We start from the raw sequence: 23,344 nt of genomic DNA on the forward strand, positions 1-23,344 counted from the left end.
AGTTTAGTGTGATGTCCATTTTCACTGAACCAGTACACAATTTTATTTAGGGGTCAGATGATGACCACCTCCAGGTGTGGGATTTTCTCGCTGCATTGAAGACGCATTGGTGGACTTCAGCTGTTGTCTGCTCTTTAGTCGGGTTGTTGTCTCATTGACACATTCCCCATTTCCAATCTCAATTTTAATGTTTAAAAAATCCACTGGATGTTAAATAGCCATCAGTCATCACCATCTTCCTAAGTTATTTTTACCTTCTTTGTACACAAAATCAAACAATTTCATTTAAAGTGTGACACGAGATGAAGTGTTGTTCTAATGTTAACTGTTAGTAACTTGATGATGGAAGTTTTCAACAACCTTGACTGGCTATATATACAGCCCTCACACAAGTTGGCCTTAGTTACTTCATATCCTTGCATATAATTTATGCATAAGTAAAAGTTACCATGTTATTGGTTTAATGTTGTCACATGGTATATCATAAGTTGTATGGTCCATTATTATTATTATAGTATTCCATTGTTTATCTTTATCAAAAACTTTGCGGAAGTCCTGTGTGCAATAAATTAATTATAGGAAAGCTTATAAGAGCTTTTCCAAAATTTATTGTATTAGGGGTCGGAAGGCAATTTTGTTAAACTTTGATGGTGGTGGTTAATTAAAAAAGCTTGCTAAAACATTTTAAGGAAATGTCTAGTTAAAAAGCTATCAAATTTTGGTTGGGTCAAATAAAAAGTGTCTTTCAACCCCCTTTACATTTTATTTTTGTAACAGCCCTATATTTATAATGTTTGAGTCAGAATGATATACTGTAATACCTTTTGCTGTAGTCTATCTTGCCCCTGAACAAACTCATACCTCCCATGTCCTGCTCTAGCTAAACCTTTCACTAGTGCTGTTGATGCTCCTTGTCCTATCCCTACCGAAAAAACTCTACAAATATTCATAATTAACTTTTAACTTGAGCATAGAGCTTATTCAAGAAGAGGTTTGATAACATCAGTTAGAATTATCATTACACTTCAAGTTCTAACACTATTCACACAAATTGTTGAGCATTGCTGTTTAAAAAGTTTTTTTTATCTATATTTGTTTACCTTTTACTCATTGTGACTTAAATAAAGTGTTGTCTCATTTGCACTCATACCACATCTTCTTATTTCTATTTAAATTTATAAAACTTCCTCATAAATAAAGATGATACAGTTTTTAAAGATAAGCTTCCTTCCAAGTTAGTGCATGAAGAATTAAATATTTATCATGTCAAAATATCTAATCCAAGACTTTTTACTCAGTATACTGCAAACCAGTGTATTTTGGTTAATTTTATTTATTTTCCCTTCTTTCGAAATGTGCAATAGAAAAATAACTGGGATATAGATTGTCATGAATATGTAATGCATGTATCTTTTCTCATTTAAGGTGGTACCAAACACCTTCACTAAAATTAATTTGGCTCGTTTAATTTTCATAAAATTTTGACTTGGAAGTATTTACTTCGACTATTTGACAAAAATTTCAAAAAGTTTGAACCAACCATTTTATCAGAAAATTACAATGGTTATATAGCAGTTTGACAAACACTTATTTTGATCATTGAAAAGCTTAATATTCCCTTAACAACACAACGTAATTAAAACGTTTAGCTGATTTTACAGAGTTATCTCCCTGTAGTGTTAGGAACCACCTTAACTACAACAAGTAAAATTAAAAATAGCCAAATTAAATAGCCGCCAAATAGTCTTGTAAGGCCTAAACGTGAAATAAAGTATCTGCTATAATAGCTCGTTTTACAGTATGTAATCTGGTTCATTACTATAAAATACTGAAAATAAAAATAAATATACTTTCAAAGTTTTGCTTCAGACATTATCTTTTAATGAGTATTTACCTCGCTTTTTTAGAGTTTTTCTTCACAAGTTCTAAAGTCTGATTAACATTATTAATTGCACCATCAGTGAGAACAAACAACTGGAAAAAATATAAATGAAAATTAACAATATCTAGAATAAGTATCCTCAATGTAAAACATTTATGTGTGCATTTTTTTGTTGTTGCAGTTCAGCATATCTGCTGTTCTGTTATTTTCTTGTATTTGATGTGTTTTCTTTGAGGGTTTTTTATTGTGACCCAGATTTGTTTTCACTTAATTGATTGAACAGTGGTAATTTTGCCATTTTCACATTTATTTTTGTGAGTACTTTTTGTGCCATGTGGAAATACCTGTCTTGGATGTCCTTGTACTAATGGTTCACTAAAGACTTTCAGCAATGGATTATTTAGTTCAGTTCCCCCCATATTAGCCTCTATTGAACTGATGTGATTGACAGCTATTGCCATGTTCTCTTTGTTGTATATAACACTCCTGAAAGATAAAACTTAAATCATTTCACAAAAAAATAGTCTAAGGGTGGTACCCAACACCTTGACTAAAATTAATTTGGCTTGTTGAATTTCACAATTTTCATAATTCACTTGTGAGAGAATTTGGAGTATTATAACATACAAGGGGCAGAATAGGGCTTACAGAATTGATAATATATAGTAAAAAGTTCAGAACTAAGGGCAAAAAAAATAAAGAATAGAGAATATGATGCATATGGGGTGCTCAAATATTTTACCATTTGCATATGGGCAGGATAATTGCAGTATTTTAATCAATGTATTGTCTAAATTTACCTTTGGAACAGTGTACTGTAGGAACTGCCAAAACTGACAATATTAAAATAACAACCAACTCGTAAACTTTTCACCAGTAACATCAAGGTTTGGACTGCATTTAATATGTTGGAACCTGCCATACTACCTACAAAAGTGCAATACAAAAATTGTATACAGGCAACATTGTAACCTGCCATACTACCTACAAAAGTGCAATACAAAAATTGTATACAGGCAACATTGTAACCTGCCATTCTACCTACAAAAGTGCAATACAAAAATTGTATACAGGCAACATTGTAACCTGCCATACTACCTACAAAAGTGCAATACAAAAATTGTATACAGGCAACATTGTAACCTGCCATACTACCTACAAAAGTGCAATACAAAAATTGTATACAGGCAACATTGTAACCTGCCATACTACCTACAAAAGTGCAATACAAAAATTATATACAGGCAACATTGTAACCTGCCATACTACCTACAAAAGTGCAATACAAAAGTTGTATACAGGCAACATTGTAACCTGCCATACTACCTACAAAAGTGCAATACAAAAGTTGTATACAGGCAACATTGTAACCTGCCATACTACCTACAAAAGTGCAATACAAAAATTGTATACAGGCAACATTGTAACCTGCCATACTACCTACAAAAGTGCAATACAAAAATTGTATACAGGCAACATTGTAACCTGCCATACTACCTACAAAAGTGCAATACAAAAATTGTATGCAGGCAACATTGTAACCTGCCATACTACCTACAAAAGTGCAATACAAAAATTGTATACAGGCAACATTGTAACCTGCCATACTACCTACAAAAGTGCAATACAAAAATTGTATACAGGCAACATTGTAACCTGCCATACTACCTACAAAAGTGCAATACAAAAATTGTATACAGGCAACATTGTAACCTGCCATACTACCTACAAAAGTGCAATACAAAAATTGTATACAGGCAACATTGTAACCTGCCACATTTCCTACAAAACAAAAGTTCAACACACATAGCATAGAGTTTTCTTTCTCTACCTTAAAACAATTATAACTGGCAGTAAAAGTACACAATTGAAAGTTTATAACTTAATTGATATCTCTTCCAACAATGCTAATACAACAAGTTTCTATTGTCCATCAAATAGATATCACATAGCTGTAAAAATGAGACATGTTATTCTGACTTCAAGCTGATCAGTGTAGGAAAAATTTAGGTAAAACATTTTTACATTAGAAGCCAAAATTCTAAAGGAAAGAGAAAATTGGTGCAAATACATATCATTTTTATGCTTCAGTTTGAGTCAGAACAATGTTTCTAGGTAGACGTGTCTTATATATAATTGCCTCAGTAATGTGGGTCTAGCATAAAGGTATGGCTGACATATTCATTTTCATATTTTGCCATTGGAAGTTGAAAAGACATTTTAATCATCATCTTATTTACACATATACATCATTTTTGAGACAAATATTTATAATTTGCTTATATTTTCTTATTCAGTCTTTTTATGCAGTTTTAACATGTATATTTGAAAATGGTATATTTAAACTCAGTGTTATAGTATTTGTTAGATCTTACCAGACCTGTCAATGACAAATATAAATTCTCCACATTTACTGGTGATCTCTTGGAATTCTGGGTAAAAATTCAGCAGCAACATGTCAGATTTCATTATACCATCTGCAAAAGAAAAATAAACAAATAAAGGACCCATAACTCATGCTAATTTATAAACAATTCTGAGATCACATCATCCTACTCATTTTCCCTCTGAAAACATAGCTCCAGTTATAATGACACCAATTTTATTATTTATTTAGCTCTCCATTTACACAGTACATTATCATTAATGATGATTTAATACAAAATCAATCTTAAATAACTATACTGTGGATTCATTATTATTCATATTCAACCCGACCAAATAAAAAACAACAGCAGAAGGTCACCAACAGGTCTTCAATGTAGCGAGAAATTCCCGCACCCGGAGGCGTCCTTCAGCTGGCCCCTAAACAAATATAAACTAGTTCAGTGATAATAAACGCCATACTAATTTCCAAATTGTACACAAGAAACTAAAATTAAAATAATACAAGACTAACAAAGGCCAGAGGCTCCTGACTTGGGACAGGCGCAAAAATGCGGCGGGGTTAAACATGTTTGTGAGATCTCAACCCTCCCCCTATACCTCTAACCAATGTAGAAAAGTAAACGCATAACAATACGCACATTAAAATTCAGTTCAAGAGAAGTCCGAGTCTGATGTCAGAAGATGTAACCAAAGAAAATAAACAAAATGACAATAATACATAAATAACAACAGACTACTAGCAGTTAACTGACATGCCAGCTTCAGACTTCAATTAAACTGACTGAAAGATTATGATTTCATCATATGTACATCAGGCACAATCCTTCCCGTTAGGGGTTTAGTATCATACCATCATAACATATATGAGAAGAACATAACCCGTGTCATGCCAACAACTGTTTTTAGAATAAATGTGTTTAGTTCCGACGCAAAGACCTTATCAGTGACTCAATATTAACGCCAAAATATGCAATCTTTAATGACTTGACAACAGTATCGTAATTATATCCCTTCTTAATAAGTCTATTCAAAGGTTTTTTAAGTTTCTGAGGTGAATACTGACACCTTTGTACATACACATTAAAGTTGTGTTTTTTTAAAATATATTCGGAATACCTCTCTGTGTTTATATTCAATAAATGGCTTTAAAGTGACATGCAGATTAAAATATTTTCTCTCAATTGTCACCAACTAAAATGTGTTATTAACATGTTCCTTTTGAGCATATTGCTTTGCTTTATTCATATATTACTGGCTTTCATTTGTTTTGCTTTTGAATCTTTCTGATAAAGATAAATTCCAAAAAAGATGCATAACATTTATCAAGTGCTAATATATTTTGCAGATCCTTCATGTATATGTAACACCTTCACCTGCTGATCCTTTTTCTATGATAGGTGTAAGTTGACTGTCATCTTACCTTGACCTGCTGACCCTCTTTCTATGATAGCTGTAGGTTGGCTGTCATCTTACCTTGACCTGCTGACCCTCTTTCTATGATAGCTGTAGGTTGGCTGTCATCTTACCTTAACCTGCTGACCCTCTTTCTATGATAGCTGTAGGTTGGCTGTCATCTTACCTTGACCTGCTGACCCTCTTTCTATGATAACTGTAGGGTTGGCTGTATCTTACCTTGACCTGCTGACCCTCTTTCTATGATAGCTGTAGGTTGGCTGTCATCTTACCTTGACCTGCTGACCCTCTTTCTATGATAGCTGTAGGTTGGCTGTCATCTTACCTTAACCTGCTGACCCTCTTTCTATGATAGCTGTAGGTTGGCTGTCATCTTACCTTGACCTGCTGACCCTCTTTCTATGATAGCTGTAGGTTGGCTGTCATCTTACCTTGACCGGCTGACCCTCTTTCTATGATAACTGTAGGTTGGCTGTCATCTTACCTTGACCTGCTGACCCTCTTTTTATGATAGCTGTAGGTTGACTGTCATCTTACCTTGACCTGCTGACCCTCTTTTATGATAGCTGTAGGTTGGCTCTCATCTTACCTTGACCTGTTGACCCTCTTTCTATGATAGCTGTAGGTTGGCTGTCATCTTACCTTAACCTGCTGACCCTCTTTCTATGATAACTGTAGGTTGACTGTCATCTTACCTTGACCTGCTGACCATCTTTTTATGATAGCTGTAGGTTGACTGTCATCTTACCTTGACCTGCTGACCCTCTTTCTATGATAGCTGTAGGTTGACTGTCATCTTACCTTGACCTGCTGACCCTCTTTCTATGATAGCTGTTGGTTGACTGTCATCTTCATATTGTATGTACAAAGTTAAGTCTGTGGATAGTTTACAATCTTCTGTAGCATAGGTAGCCTGTGTGACAAATTTGTATCAGTTTTAATTATCTTTTTTATTACTTGAAAATATATTATACAGTAAAATTATCATGCAGCAATATTAAGGGCATGGGAGACTGCTTACAACTTGGATAAATGGATGCTGAATCATGTAGATTCCACTGGAAATGATATAGATATATATATTTATGTTCTACCAAGGATACTTGCTATATATATTATATATGATTTAAGAAGTTTCAAATAGTGTTCACTGACCAAAAAAGTCAAAAACATGTTGTTTATCATGATTATTAAATTATATTTAAATAATCAATAAAATAATACCATTTTACTTCAATCATGCTTTTTTGTAAGTCATGATTTTGCAAGTTTCCATGTATGCTAAACAAGTTATCTTTATCTTAAATCTTAGACTGAACCTAAAGTCGAAAAAGATAGAATACATTGGATCCTTATGTCTTGTTTATATTCTTTATGGTACATCACAAGCTTGACAAAACTAGGCTGAAGGTGGAAATTAAAAAAAAAAAAACATAAACAAATGTCATTTACATCCCAAGAAATAAATAATCTTGTATAATAGTGTTTCCACTGAAGAATGTAGTACTGGTAGATAACATTTTATAATTATATAAATGTATATTGTCATTCAAAATAAATTGTGATTTAAAAGTCATCAGAAGAAAATTTAAAATGAACTTAAACCACAGGCTCTTTAGAGCTTGTGTCGCTCACCTTGGTCTATGTGCATATTAAACAAAGGACACAGATGGATTCATGACAAAATTGTGTTTTACTGATGGTGATTTGTTTGTAGATCTTACTTTACTGAACATTCTTGCTGCTTACAATTTTCTCTATCTATAATAAACTTGGCCATTTAGATACAGAGGAAAATATGTTGTAAAAATTTACAAAAATTTACCAAATTAGTGAAAATTGTTAAAAATTGACTATAATGGGCAATAACTCCTTAAGGGGTCAACTGACCATTTTGGTCATGTTGACTTATTTTTAGATCTTACTTTGCTGAACATTATTGCTGTTTACAGTTTACCTCTATCTATAATAATATTCAAGATAATAACCAAAAACGGCAAAATTTCTTTAAAAATTACCAATTTTGGGACAGCAACCCTACAAACAGTTGTCCAATTCATCTGAAAATTTCAGGGCAGACAGATATTAACTTGATAAACATTTTAACACCTTGTCAGATTTGCTCTAAATGCTTTGGTTTCAGAGTTGTAAGCCAAAATCTACATTTTACCCCTATGTTCTATTGTTAGCCATGGCCGCCATCTTGATTGGTTGGCTTGGTCACCGCACACATTTTTTTAAACAAGATACCCTAATGATGATTGTAGCTAAGTTTGGGTAAATTTGACCAAATAGTTTTAGAAGAGAAGATTTTTGTAAAAGGATACAAAAATTTAAGAAAAATTTGTGAAAAATGACTATAAAGGGCAATAACTCCTTAAGGGTTCAACTGACCACTTTGGTGATGTGACTTATTTGTAGATCTTACTTTGTTGAACATTATTGCTGTTTACAGTTTATCCCTATCTATAATAATATTCAAGATAATAATCAAAAACGGCAAAATTTCCTTAAAATTACCAATTCAGGGGCAGCAACCCAACAACCAGTTGTCTGATTCATCTGAAAATTTCAGGGCAGATAGATCTTGACCTGATAAACAATTTTACACCATCATATTCGCTCTAAATGCTTTGGTTTCAGAGTTATACGCCAAAATCTATATTTTACCCCTATGTTCTATTTTTAGCCATGGTGGCCATCTTGGTTGGTTTTAAACTAGATACCCTATTGATGATTGTGGCAAAGTTTGGTTAAATTTGGCTCAGTAGTTTCAGAGGAAAAGATTTTTGTAAAAGCTAATGACAACTGCAACGGACGACGGACACAAAGTGATGAGAAAAGCTCACTTGGACCTTCGGGCAAGGTATCCAACATCAACAGAGGGATTTTAAACTAGCTTATAATATAAGTACCTGTGCACTAAGTTTATCTGGTTCTTCTATTGATACTGTAAGTTCTGGAGTTTCTGATTCTATTTTGTCAATCCTGAATTGTGATTGGATACTGATAGTGAGGCTGAATGAGTAACCTCCCTTTCCTGACTCTGTAAATTGATCTGGTTGTTGTTGGAAAGGACTTGCAGAAAATCCAAAGCCTGAGAAACCAGTATCTCTATCTGAAATGATAAAAAATGGAAATATAAAAAAGAAGATGTAGTACAATTGCCAATGAGACAATTCTCCACAAGAGACCAATTCAATCGAGAAAACTAACAGACTTATTTTAAATTAAAAAAAAAGAACGTAAAATAAATACATGAAATATGTAACACATAAACAAAGTCAGAACATATCATAAATTAATCATGTTGATGACAATCTGACCATGCCATATGGTAAAAACATGAAAAACTGCCAGAACACAAAAAACCACTAGACAAGACACAACATGGAAAATCAGATTCAACACAAATACATATAAGAATTGAGGTAATGTAAGATGCAATGGAAGTATAAGCAGACCCTTTGTCAATGTTGACTGTGATATATTGAGGTAATGTAAGATGCAATGGAAGGATAAGCAGATGTTGACTATGATATATTGCTGCATGCTCATGCTCATGTTCACTGACAATACTCTTGTATTTATAAATGAGGGGGAGGACAGGGGGGTACCCTTCTCCCTTCTCCCACCCCTCTTCTCCTTTCTCCTACCCCCGTTCTCCTTTCTCCCATTAGAATAAAACATCTCTTTTGAGATATTTTTTTTTTAAATATTAGAAATTTTTTTAAAAGGAGAGATATTTTATTTTTTCTCCTTTCTCCAACTTTTTCTCCTTTATCCCAGCCTTCCTCTCCTTTCACCTACCCCCTTTCTCCTTTCTCCCACACCCTTTCTCCTTTCTCCTACCCCCTTTCTCCCTGTCTCCCTTACCCCTGTCCTCCCCCTCATAAATAATTTTTATTTTAAATTAAAAATTGGTTTTTAAAATTACTTCTTTTTTTAAATTTTGAAGAGTGATAAACTTCCCGTGTGCAACTTTACAACTTATTTACACTTGTGTGCAAAAGTGTCTGCATTTATTTAGACATTCATACTGCATGTGCTGTACACCAACTAATTTTCGCAAGCAATTAATTTGTAGGACTTTTGCCAGTTGAAAAATAACATGAATATATCGTAGGGAAATTTTTACTTGAATCTTTCATTAAATCAAGTAAATTTGAAAATGTGAATCTATAGTGGCCTGGGTAATAAAAAGAATAGAGCAAAATGTGAAATAAAACATCTGCAAAAATAAGCTGCTTTACTGAGTATCATGACATCTAGGGATTAAATCATACTTTGTATAGAAGTTTCTTGATGATATCTTGGATTCAGTACTGTTGGTAATGTAAGCTTTACTGCTCGATTTATCTCCCTTTGTAGTTCTGAGACATATGCTATGGTGAGCTTAGCCTCTTTCTGAGATGGAAGGTTTCCAAGGAAACACTTAAATATATCACCAGAGTTTTCATCTTCTCTAAGAAGAAAAGCTGTCATTCCTTTGGCTTTTGCTTCATCATAGGTTTGTTGTGCCTAAAATTACAAACAGAAAAATAAACATTCTGCTGCAATATTACTATATTATATAATATTATTTTGACTAACCCAATTGAAAGATGTTGTGTAAGTCTGATCAAGCTGGTGTGAGTGGGCTGTCTTAAACTTGCAGTAAGGTGAGAGTTTTTTTGATCTGTGTTGAAGGCTTCACTTTGACTTTGAGGTGAAGAACAGCAAAATAACACTGTGCCTTTGCTTCATTGTGTAATCGGTTTGTGGTAACAATGCTTATAGTGCATGAACTGATTGTGTGTCAAAGATTGATACTCTATATATCCTTTGTTTTTTTTATTAAACAAATGAAGATTAAAGTTCAGACACAAACTCTTTTCGAAAGGCTGTACAGTAAATTGATTTTGGTTGATTTATGAAGGATTTTGTGCATGTGAAGTCATTTAGGAGATAATTGTATTGTATCTTAAGCTCCGAAGGCATCAATTGGAGATTTGATGGTCACAAATTAAGTTTACTGGCAATGCGTTAGCGGAGACAGTAAACGGGTATTTGCGACCATCAAATCCCCAATTGATGCCGTCGGAGCTTAAAATACAATATTTTTATCTCCATTCTAATGAAACTGACAGGAAACAACGTTAAAACATGTATTTAAAATCTGTCATATGCCGTCTGCGCTTGCGCGTATGTCCCATAGCATCAATTGTTAATTGATGCCATGTAAATAAGTGACGTTATCCAATCAAAATGAACGTTACAAACGTTCAGTTGCATTAGAATATATATTAATAAAAGTTATTGGGAATATGCAAATGAAACATTAACAACAAAAGAATAATCAAACATTCTGTAAGTGTCTGTCCCAAGTCAGGAGCATGTAATTAAGTGGTTGGTTGTTGTTTGTTGCTGTGTTACATGTTTGTTTTATGTTCATTTTTTTGTACATAAATCAGGTCATTAAATTTCTCTTTTGAATTGTTTTACATTTGTCATTTTGGGACCTTTTATGGCTGACTATGCGCTATGGTTTGCTCATCGTTGAAGACTTTACAGTTAAAATTGAGAAAGGAATTGGGGAATGTGTCAAGGCGACAACAACCCGACCATTTTGCAGACAACAGCCGAAGGCCACCAATGGGTCTTTAATGTAGCGAGAAACTCCCGCACCTGGAGGCGTCCATCAGCTGGCCTCTTAAAAATATTATACTTAAGTTCAGTGATAATGGATGTTTAACTAAACTCAGAATTATACACAAGAATTACCTATTATAGTTTTAATTTCTGTGTCAATTCGTGAATCGTCTCTTGTGGAGTGTTGTCTTATTTGCAATCATACCACATTTTCTTATTTTCATATAATTACTATCAAATACCTGAATTTTTTCTTGACATTCTGCAACAATTCTTCTGCCATCAATCTCCGCCTCCATTTTGTAGATGGCACTTCCCTCATCCAATGGAAATTTGAATAAAGCCTCAATGGCATTTGGTCCCTCATTTTTGTATGACAGAACTGATTCCACATGACTGATCATGTGACCTACTGTTACATTTACTGTTATACTCTGGAGTGCAACTGCAAAAACAATACATAACAGGCTATTATTTGAACTTGAAATTAGTTTTAATTATGGAATTCGCATAATTTCTTGTGTTTGAAATTTTTTATAAATTCCAAGTTTATTTTGTATTATGATCTTTTGAGCGATTTTAAATAACACTTTTCATACAATATATTTTGGTTAGATAGACTGTTCAGTGCACGACACAGTACATTCAATTGAAAATATACTATTTTCTTTGTAATAGAAATTAAGTGTTGTGCGCAGCATAGAACATTTCAGTATAGAATAATCATGGAATTTATTAAAAATTTCAATAACAAAAAATCAAGCAAATTCCATATTTAAAAATAATTCTAAGTTCAAATAATAGACATGTACAATAGAAAAATAACATGCAGTTTAGGTTCTGATTGCTGTTGTTTTATGAGCTAGCTTTAGCTATCATATTAAATATGTTTTGTGTCTTTTATTTTACAATGTACATGTAGGTGTTTCTACTAGATTAAGTACATTGTACATGTACCTTAGGAGGCTTTAGGGGTATTAAAAATTCAGCAAATATTTAAACATTATTTTTTACATTACAAGTTTTATTTTTTACACTATTACATGTACTAGTTGTGACTTTATGATAAGGTACAAAAATCAACCAAAAAATCGATTCATTTTGGCCCCAGATGACTTTTCAAATGTTTATACCATTGGAAAAGCTCCAAATTATCTCCCTTAGGTGAAAAAAATGCCATTTTTTTGCATTAAAATTGAAATGTCTTTTTTAAATCATCTCTGACCTATATTTTTTATTATTTTTTTCAAATAAGCTTTACTTAACTAAACTATTGTAAAATTTAAGCGGTTATCTTTAAGTTGGTTCTAGTCAGCATTCTGGTCTTTAATTTTAACCTCAAGAAGATACAATGTATGCATTGACTACAGTTTTATAAACTCTTAAATGAACACAAACGTGTACAGGGTTGTTAAAATGAAATAAATATTACCAAAATATGAACATGATTAATATTAACATTGTACTGAAACCTTTTATTGTAGTATATTGGGGTAAAAAGTCATATTGTGATAGTAAGTAGATGACAGTCAGATGAACAGAACTAGTGTAATTGTAACAATAATAATCTTTAATCTCATAAATCATAAGGTACAACGGTACAGAGATATACATACATATAGCAATAAAACAAACTTATTTATAATAACATCTTATACACAAACATACATACACACAGGCATACACTAACTATCGTTAAATACACACAGAACAAATGATTTATTTATTTGGCGTATAAATCTACATAGTTTTTCTAATTTAAACTTGTTAGTACAACTCATTATTTCTTTGAATTTCAAAATATTTGGCCTTTGCCACAAATTTTTATCAATGAGTTTTTTTCTGTCATTTTCAAATAATTTACATTCCAGAATATAATGATATTCTATACCATTCCACCGTCCTGTTTCTATAGGAAGTCTATGATTTGTGGTTCTAAACTTACACAGCGTTTAGATATCTTTATCTTCCAACATGTAAAACTATGTTCATTACAATAAATGGCAGTCAGGCAGTGTCTATGCATGTGGGTATGCATAGCCAGTTGGCCTTCGTAGGCTAAGCGTACCCGCAACTAATTTTATAATGAAAGATACACAAAAGTAATTGATATAAATCTCTTGATTGTGTGAATTCAGTGAAGAGAATGGCAAATCATTATTTGTATTTAATGTAATTTATAGAAAAATATAAATTAAATGATAATGCACATTAGTTTGTGTATACATTAATTCAACCTTTTGTTTTAGATATTTTAATGTTTCTGTTTCGAATTTGATTAGAAAATAACTTTCATACTTAAGTTTTTTAATATATATATATTTATTCAAATTCAGTATAATTTTATTTTTTTAACGTGCATTGCATTTATATTTTTCGTGTATCTTTCACTTCATGTTTCATTTCCTGATCATGTGACAGTTTATTTTATTGTACTTCACATTAAAATGCCATATCTGGATTGGCTTATACCGTATAAGCCAATCCAAATAATATGGCATTTTAATGTGAAGTATAATAAGTTATACAAGGGTATTAATTTACTCTATCACATGGCTGAGAGGGTGACATTTTTTTTTAACGTTACTCTCTCGTCTAGACCAATCAAAAATCGACAGTTTAAAGAAAAATGAATCGAATTTACATCAAGTAATTATATACAAGGCCTTTTATCATGTTTATAGCTGACTATGCGGTATGGGCTTTGCTCATTGTTGAAGGCCGTACGTGACCTATAGTTGTTAATGTCTGTGTCATTTCGGTCTCTTGTGGACAGTTGTTTCATGGGCAATCATACCACATCTTCTTTTTTATATTAATTTAAGTTCTATGTTTTTTTGCTTAGAATTTCTTATTTGACTGTCAAAATAAAAAAAATAAAACATCTTGCTTAACTTTAGCTGTTTTTTTAAATATTACCCGTTACTGTAACGTTGTTATGTACGTTCATGACGTCATAGAAAATACTTTTAAAATACAATTAATCTGTAAAAGAAAATGATGATAGGACATTCAGTATAAATTAAATAACATGTAGCTGAGAGGGTTATAAAGCAGATTGGTACCCTGGTTGACAATGTTTCTTGGGGTTACAATCTGCTCTATCACCCGCCATCTCAGCTATGTGTTATTTATATAAAAAATCGGTTACAGATACGCAATTAATGCTTACAAAGGCAAATTTGGCTAACATACCCGAATGAGGGTTACGCACAGACACTGCTTTAAACATAAGATTGAAATGTGAAATAAAATGAAAATTCAAACAAATTATGAGGAAACTGTTTGGGTATGTTGGAGTAAATTGGGGTAAAAAGTCGCACCCATGAAAAATGGAGCAGATTTTGATAAGTCAGTTAAGCTTCGTTGATTATAAATGGTTACACCCCTAGTTAAACAAATCAAATCGTGACATTTTTTTGCTGTTTTGTTTACGAGTTGCCAGAGCGAGGAGCTGTATACCTTCCTGTCCACTTTCCTGGCAAACCAAACCACAGGAGGTTGTACAGAAATTGTTAAACATTCTCTGTTTTCTATTTAAAGGAGCTGCCTTCAAGTAAGTGTTTTGATAGTTGTGTACTACAATGTCAATGCATTTTTGATTTAACTGTTTGATTTAAGTTCAACTCGACAACTGCTCAATAACAACATTCGACCATATTGGAAATCCCTGTTCTATTTATAACTGTTGGGAATGTCTAAACACAAGTCTCACTAATTAAGGACAAGAAGCGTCAAGAAGCGACAAGAAGACTATTTAGCGACAAGAAAACATTTTTTTTAAATTAAATATAAAGAAATATGCATTTAATTATTTTTTTTAATATACGGGAAGAAAGAAATTGATTTTTTTATAATATTTATAGATGAAAAAATTAACCATTGGGGAAGAAGAAAGGGATTGTGTAGTTTTTATTAAATATAAAGAATATGTTTAAGATAATGTATATCTGTTTTCCGCTAAGTCAGAGTATGTTAGTTATAAGTCCTTGCTTCACCCTAAGGTACACAGAATGTGATACATCAAATGAGATTAATGAGGCGCGTGTCCCTTGATTTATTGCTACAATAACATCCAATTAACACCTTCAAATTTGTACACGCGTCAGACTATACAATTACACGCGCCATAATAAACATAATCATGGTAAATAATCACCTGTTGAAAACTAAAGATTGTCATTGATTTCCTTTAATCTTCAATCAATATGCATAAACCTGACAAATGTCGTTAAACTGTTAAATGATGCAATTCACAAATTAAAATATGAAAAATATTCACATTTTAATACTCTAGTTCAGGGAAACAATGCGCATGTGCAAGATCGATCGTGCTTTTGCGTTATCGACTAATTAGATACGAGATTTGATAAACTGGGGGCATTATCAGTTTATTGATTTTTCAGATCGGCATCGTAATTACTGCAGTCAGATTAATGAACACTTTATTTTCAAGAAGCATATACATGCTATGGCAAACGAAAATATATACAATATATGACAAACATATTAAGACAGCAGAGAACAGAAGTTACAGAGTAAACAATAATATTATGACAATCATATGTGATCTAATTTTCCAAGCTGCATTTAATAATTGCAAAGTTTTACTGTCAGAGATTTAGAATAAATTATCTAACTTGTGCCGATTTGGCCAAGAACAGTAGAATAAATATAAAATTCTATACGCACAGATCTATAAGTTGGCCATGATAAAACAAAATGATATTCGTCCTCCAAAACATTCATATTGCAACATATACAAATTCTATTTTCTCTTTGAGTATTCAGATAACGACCAACATTTAATCTAAGTGTGCCGCTACGCAATTTTGTTAATATAGATACATTACAATGAAAATCTAAGTATCTTTCAAAACCAAATAGTTTATATCCTTTATAAATACAAAGTTTGTTACATTCTTCTAAAGCTGAAGATTCCACTGACATATTAAAGCAGACTATTTTGACCGTTATGTTAATTAATCTTACTGATTACAAAAGGAACGGTTTGATATATGTCACCTGACTTTGAGTGTTACCTTTACGTAAAAATGGACAGATTCATGCTGTGATGTTCACTTAGCAGATTGTCTGTATATTCAAGAAGGTACGGGTGCTATTTCATTACCATATCTGAGGCACTGATCTTAGGTCATAAAAATAAAAGTCAATCAACACTGCCTAGGCCATATGGTGTCATAAAGTTTTACCTTAAATTATTAATCTCACCAGGCGACAGTTAGACACAATTAATATACCCTTAATAATCATAATCATGTTCTGACTGTTAGGTACCATTAAAATATATGTTCAAAATGCTAGCCCTGATTGCATGCGTGTATTGAATTTACATAATTTTTTTTGTACTTAATTCAATATAATATTGATATATATTAATATTGTATACAGAATATCTAGTTAATTTCAATGAGATTTAATAAGATCTAAAACAGAAAAAAAAGATACTTCTCGCATATACATGTATATATATATAGTTTGGCATTTGATTACATACTTTTAATGAACAGTGTTGTTATATTACAATTACTATAGAAAAAAGAACCCCCCCCCCCCCTAGACAAAAAGAAAACAATTATTGTCGTCTTGTCGAAAGCAAGGAGGTCTTTAAGATTTATGAGTGAAATAGCTGCCTACTTGGATCTTTTGACATACATCCTTCTTGTTGACAAGTTTCGCGAAAGCGATACTTAGTGATCATAGATTCCGTCGTCAGCATTCACGCCGACTACTTCAGCATACATGCAGGTTCAGTCTGTGGTTAAAGTTTTGTTTTACATCAAAATCGTTGTCAAACATAAAGGATTTTTGGGAAATTGGGACAGAAGCTTCTTTCTGTCCAAAATACAGTATCCAGGGCAGAATTTTGCAAATATTTATTTTCATTTTTCCGTATTTTACTACAAGATGAACTTCGTTTTTCTGAACAGTTAATTTCATGTTTTTTCTGAGGTTGAAGATTTTTATGCAGTCATCAATAACCGTTTTGTTTAATCGTCCAGTTGCATATCCATGCAGGTCAAGATCATGATAATGATATATGAATGTTGAAACTATTTTGTTCTACATTGCGCTGGACTTTTCACCTGTTTATTCAAAATGCAACAGTCAGAGTAAAGACATCGTATATCTCATTAGTGCCGGTGTGGCTTTTTTGCTAAGAGTTTAATTCCATATGATGACCTAGCTGTAGCTGTTTGATTTTATGGGAACTTATTTTATTATGTTTTGAACTAGGAACGTATCTACTGTTCCAAGGTTTAACGATCAGATTATTAATACAATATTGAAAACATAACATTTATGAAGCCACAGTTATTTTTTTATTGAATACATCGTATAATATCATTCATTACGACTATGTGTTATGACCAGCAACAACTTTTCAAAAATCTCCGTTTTACATGACAGTCATTTGGTTTAGATTGTTTATCTATATTCTCCCGAAAAAAAGCTAAAGAGAATAAAATTATTTAGTGTCACCAATAAACGCCTATTGAATATTGAATATTGATGTGTACTATATATGACTTTGCCCCCAGTTCATTCAAATCTCGCATATTCTCGCATGGATTTTAATTAAACGCTTGACCCACTCAGAATTCTAGGTCGCGAACAAGCTTTCCCTGAACTACTCTATTTTGTTTCCTCTTGTTTGATTTCAGTTCTTTGTATTTCACAATTTGTGTCTGTATTTTCTGGACAATGAATCACAAATAATGCATTTTGCAAGTTTATTATATATTGTACAAAGAAAGTTTTAAAAAACAAATTATAAGATAAATATATCATTGTTCTAAAACACAAGTAAAAGTAATATCATAATACGACATGTTAAACGTAATACTTGCTGTTATACATAATAAATAATTAAATATCATGTAAATAAATGTAGCAATTAGATATATGTTTCATTTTTTTGCTATCAATATTTTAAAACTTTCTTGTCACTAAAACTGTTTTGCATATTCTTTTAATATTTATTTGGAATAAGTAATTCTAATTAAAAAAAAAAATGTTTTCTTGTCGCTAAATAGTTTCTTGTCGCTTCTTGTCGCTAAAATTCTTCTTGTCTCTAATTAGTGAGACCGTTAAACACAAGTCTCACTAATTCAGGACAAGCAGCGACAAAAAGCGTCAATAAGTGACAAAAAAATAATTAAGCAACACGAATATAAATTAATGATGTACTAAGGTGAAATAAAAAAAAAAAGACAATATTAGCTGGATTCATTGGTTAAGAATCAAAGTAAGCTAAAAAAAAAAAAAGAAATATTTGAAAGGTCATGGAGCTCCTTTTCGAAGTATTTGATATTTAAAACATGGCGGGAAAAGGCTGACTCGGACTATTACCTTCAATTTTGATTGGTATTATCATGATTATTTGGGTCAAAAGAAAGAACATCAACAATCTGCTATAATTTTGGTAATGACCTTTCATGAGCTATTAAATCTTGTATGAAGAAAAAAAATAGGTGTTATGGGACAACAAAACAATTACATTGTATTTTATGGAAAATCACCAAGGAGTCCGAACATTTGACACAAATGCCAAAACCTCAACTAAGGTACCCAAATTGCACTTATTCAACATAAACAGCTGAGAACTTCTAAGAAGTTTTCTTTGAGACTAAACAATTTGTATTTTGATTATTTGACTTTATACACATTTTACAAAATAGATGAATATATTCAAATAAATATTAAACGTTCACAGTTTATATCAACAGATGAAACTTTAACTGGAAAAGAAAAGTTCGAAAACGCCGCCATACGACGTTCACAAAAAGTTATCTTTTAAAAGTGAACAAAAAAATATGTTACAAGCATCCAAGCAAAACAAAACATTTATTATTTGATTTTGTAATTTTGGTACTCCTCTGGCTCATTGCCGAAATCATGGATAGTTTGGAGGTCGATTCAAACTCATTGGGGATTAAAAATCAAATTGGTGTCCCTATATATATTATAAAGAAGGATACGGCTACAAAATAAACACAGAACGGACATTTTTGTCTTTATCATAAAAAAACGTAGATGAACAACTGTCAAAATAGGTGCAATTTGGGTACTGTCACGCTAGATATATTCATTGTAAGCCGGTTCTCGACTGACTACTAAATTTTGTTCATAGACAGCCTGTGTGTGAGCCGATCTATTGTAGAATCTGATTAGTCGACCAATCAAATTACGTGTATTACACAGCACTTCATATTGTACACATGCAGTTTTATTTAATGTTACAATCCAAGAAATGTTATCGCAAATGAAAGGAATCATCTATTTTCCTTCCAATAATATAATGGAACATTTTTTCACAGGTGAAAATGTATTGTCGAAACCACAGCCTTCAATTCAAAAGTTTCCATTTTGTATGACGTCACGTTGATTTTCGAAAATCGTTCATGAAGTAGAGCGGAATTTTATCTTTATCTAATGCAACAGATTATTTAAATTTATAATAGGGATGTATTTGGCGCATCACTGTTGATTAAGGCTTGTCTATGCAAAAGAAAACAAATTGTTCTGTTTGTTTACATGTTCTGATATTGAATGTTGCTATGTAACATAGTATTGTCCAATCTCGTTAAAATATCCAGGGCAAAATTTTGCCCTAAAATATCGGGTCATACCGGTTGTTTGAGTGAAGTGAATACAAGCGGATTCCAGTTTATATTCATTGCAGTTTTTGATTTTGATTTCCAAATTGTTATTGCCCTCTTTACAAGTATGATTTAAAAGTCGGAATGCGAATATACATATTACCTGAGACTACTATTTTATAATAATTTTTAGTAACACCAAACTAATTAAACCATTGTGGTGACGTCAGCCTATTCATTTACCGTGGATTCTTTTTCTAGAATCAACGCTTCCTAAATCTGTCACTGAAATGGGCTCACCATATAAGATTCTTTTGTTTCCTTTGTGTGCCTAATTTCATTAAGTTTGAATTGACTAATTAACTGATTTCTGTTCACTAATGGAATTGTTTTAAAAACTTACCTTTAATTTGTGTGATTTCTATATGCCTTCACTGGGAATCGAACCCGTCCATGAATTCTGATACATGTTACTGACATCAACATATCGACGAAACCTCTGGGCTAACAATCGGTTAAGACTTAATTGTCTATTTTATATATATAAATGAATATATGATATACATCGGTACAACAGACGCACAGGGCTTCTACCTTTATATATACATAACAGGCAAACGAATAGTATGAATTGGTACCCACGAGGTTTCATTGTTAATATAAATGAGTTTAAGGTACGGACTTGTGTTTTTAGGTTCGAATCCCTGAATTCTCTTTGTTGTCCCTATTCTCTACTTTTCCAGTTTTTGTTCTTGTTTTGTATGTTATTGTGGATAATTTGTGTAATAAAAGCGAGTTTGGTCGTTTATTTTTGGATTATTGTTGGCTATTCCACATGTTTGAAGTAAAAATGATTACATTCTCATGATTTGTCCATTTCTGTTTTATGAATTAATATAATATGATTTCATCTGTTTTACTACATAATTTTACAACTGTTAATTCGTAAATTCCTATGCTAGAAAATCGTGATGTGCCTAGAATTAGGCTATTTGTTAGAAATTTCGGAAACATACTTATCATATGCACTATATATATGTTCTTTGTCGGGTTGTATTCCCTTTGACACATTCTCCATTTCCATTTTCAATTTTAATAGAAATAAGTTCGAATATATCTTATTTTGTAAAAACTACTAATATTCAGATGCCTGATAGTATGAAGATCTTTAAGGACAGACGTATTGTGTTATAATATATTTGTATTTTTATTTTAATCATTTAATTGTGATACTCAATTTATTGTAATGAATCGTTTGACACGATTACATGGTTATTTATACTCACCTACAATACCTTCTAATGAAGAATAGGCGTTAATTGTTAAAAGACATTAACACAATAGTTTAAGTTATAGATACCCCTCCGGGCTCATGGTTTCTTTTTCAAGAATCAACGCTTATCCATTGTATCTATATCACATAACTCTGTCAATTGGACCTGATTTGATACTATAACTGCCCTTTAAATTTTACTAGATAACAGTTTTTGTTCGCTATGAAGATTCCTTTTATCGTCAGGTTATCGGAATTCTAATGGGGACTTACTGTGCACCACTTATTACGGACCTGTTTCTGTATTTTTATGAGTTACAATTTATGATAAAAATCAGCAAAGACTCATCAAAACAACATCTGATCAAAAAAATAATAATACTTTTAGATATATAGATGGTATGTATCGGCTCTCAATATTGACGACTTCAGTATTTACACTAAAGAGATTTTTCCTGCCGAACTAACTTAAAATAAAGCTAATACTAACAACGAACACTACCCTTTCCTGGATCCTGATATCTATATCTTTAATGGGAAGCTTAATACCAAAATTTATGATAAAAGAGATGATTTTTCATTTCCTATATATAAACATGTATATATAATTGTTTTTAATTGTCCCTTTCAGAGAGTGATGTTCCTTTGTCACCATCGTTTGGTGTTTATATATCTCAACTTGTTCGATTATAATGTTGTATGTAAACAACGTATTTGATTTAAACGAAAGAAATCTCTGTATTACTGAAAAATATTACATCAGGGTTTTCGATATCAAAAACTAGTCAAAACATTATCTAAATTTTATCATTGGTATTTAAGCACATCATTCGTAAATATAAACCAACATGCAGACATCAAGCTAAAAAGTCGGTTAAATTGCACACAGGAGCTTAAGTTTGGCCTGTTATTATGTATATGTCGTGTACATGTTTCGATTTTGTGCAGGTTATAACATGTACACAATATTGTTTAAAAATGGTTTTAACTTGTACAAAAATTAGGATAAATATAAATGAAGTAAAATAGACATCTAAATTTATTTATGAACAAAGAACAACAATCAATAGGCCATAACGTGTTTATTCTTTACAGGAAAATGATCACAAAGTTTCAGAAATGCATGCTTCATGACTTATGTTGGCATAATGTGTTTTCATGTAATTGTATGTTTTATGCAGTCCATCATATGGCTTACATAAGCGTGACACTATTTACTAAAAGCATATATTTCTTTTCTCTTTTATTTACTAAAAGCATACATTATCTTTGAAATTCCTAAATGACAATACACTAGAAACTAAATTAATCTGAATTTTTTAAGAACAATTCTTTAACATTTTGTGTAATACTCCTCCGCCTCGTTTTATAGTAATGTCTCATTTGATTGCTCTGTAAAAGCAAGAGAGAGCTGAAATTGTTTTCCTTAGACCACCCTTCATTATAAATATCTTTGAATCTACTTTTCAACATTTTTGACCTTCAGCATGACTTGTGTAAATTTATACCTCAAATTATTATTTTTTTGATAAATTGTAAGCTATCATTGCATGAGGTGAATGTCATTTAGACGTTTTAGATATATATCCTCTACTTTGAAAGCAGGTATTGGTGGCCCTCGGCTGTTGTCAGCTCTATAGTCGGGTTGTTGTCTCTTTCACACATCCCCTATTTCCATTATCAATTTTATTTGTAGAGCAATCTATCCTGGCTATCCTCTTACGTCTTTTAGTGTCAGCTAGAATGAAAGTATTTTACTATTGCCTTCAAAGTGGACACTCACCATTATGATTCATCAGATCAGAATACTGAATGATGTTTGTTGAATGAATATGTGTTTTAAAAGGTACAACAAATAATTTAAACTATGCATCTGTTTCATAAAAGCTGTCATATGACTAACACATGTCTTAGGATGGTCTTATGACATATCTTAATCCTAAGTCGGTGTCACAAAAGTATTCCTAAATTAGAACATCTCTTAAAGAGGAGGGTAGGAAGGGTCTCCTGATCCCGAAATCCTCGGCCTAAAAGCATGAAATCCCGAGGTCCCGAACTAAAAGAAATATAAATCCTGACATCCCGAAATTCAAAAAAAAAGAAGAATTCCCGGATCCTGATAGGATCAATCCC

At 32.0% G+C, this 23,344-nt stretch overlaps 1 protein-coding gene across 1 annotated transcript in view; it reads right to left on the bottom strand.

Annotated features, from left to right (window-relative positions):
- LOC143054790 (von Willebrand factor A domain-containing protein 5A-like) overlaps nucleotides 1-14,985 on the bottom strand; it is a 43,861-nt gene extending 28,876 nt beyond the window's left edge. Inside the window, exons 1-10 of the mRNA XM_076227845.1 lie at nucleotides 14,777-14,985; nucleotides 11,557-11,759; nucleotides 9,970-10,204; nucleotides 8,599-8,801; nucleotides 6,485-6,596; nucleotides 4,258-4,359; nucleotides 2,683-2,809; nucleotides 2,227-2,368; nucleotides 1,895-1,974; nucleotides 822-936 (exon numbers count right to left, since the gene is read on the bottom strand). Of these exons, the coding sequence (XP_076083960.1) occupies nucleotides 822-936; nucleotides 1,895-1,974; nucleotides 2,227-2,368; nucleotides 2,683-2,809; nucleotides 4,258-4,359; nucleotides 6,485-6,596; nucleotides 8,599-8,801; nucleotides 9,970-10,204; nucleotides 11,557-11,759; nucleotides 14,777-14,837 (1,380 nt within the window). The 5' untranslated portion in view covers nucleotides 14,838-14,985. The remainder of the gene's footprint in view (nucleotides 1-821; nucleotides 937-1,894; nucleotides 1,975-2,226; nucleotides 2,369-2,682; nucleotides 2,810-4,257; nucleotides 4,360-6,484; nucleotides 6,597-8,598; nucleotides 8,802-9,969; nucleotides 10,205-11,556; nucleotides 11,760-14,776) is intronic.
- Between the last annotated feature and the right edge of the window lie 8,359 nt (nucleotides 14,986-23,344).

The sequence above is a fragment of the Mytilus galloprovincialis genome, chromosome 12 (assembly GCF_965363235.1).
Source record: "Mytilus galloprovincialis chromosome 12, xbMytGall1.hap1.1, whole genome shotgun sequence".
Lineage (NCBI taxonomy): Eukaryota > Metazoa > Mollusca > Bivalvia > Mytilida > Mytilidae > Mytilus > Mytilus galloprovincialis.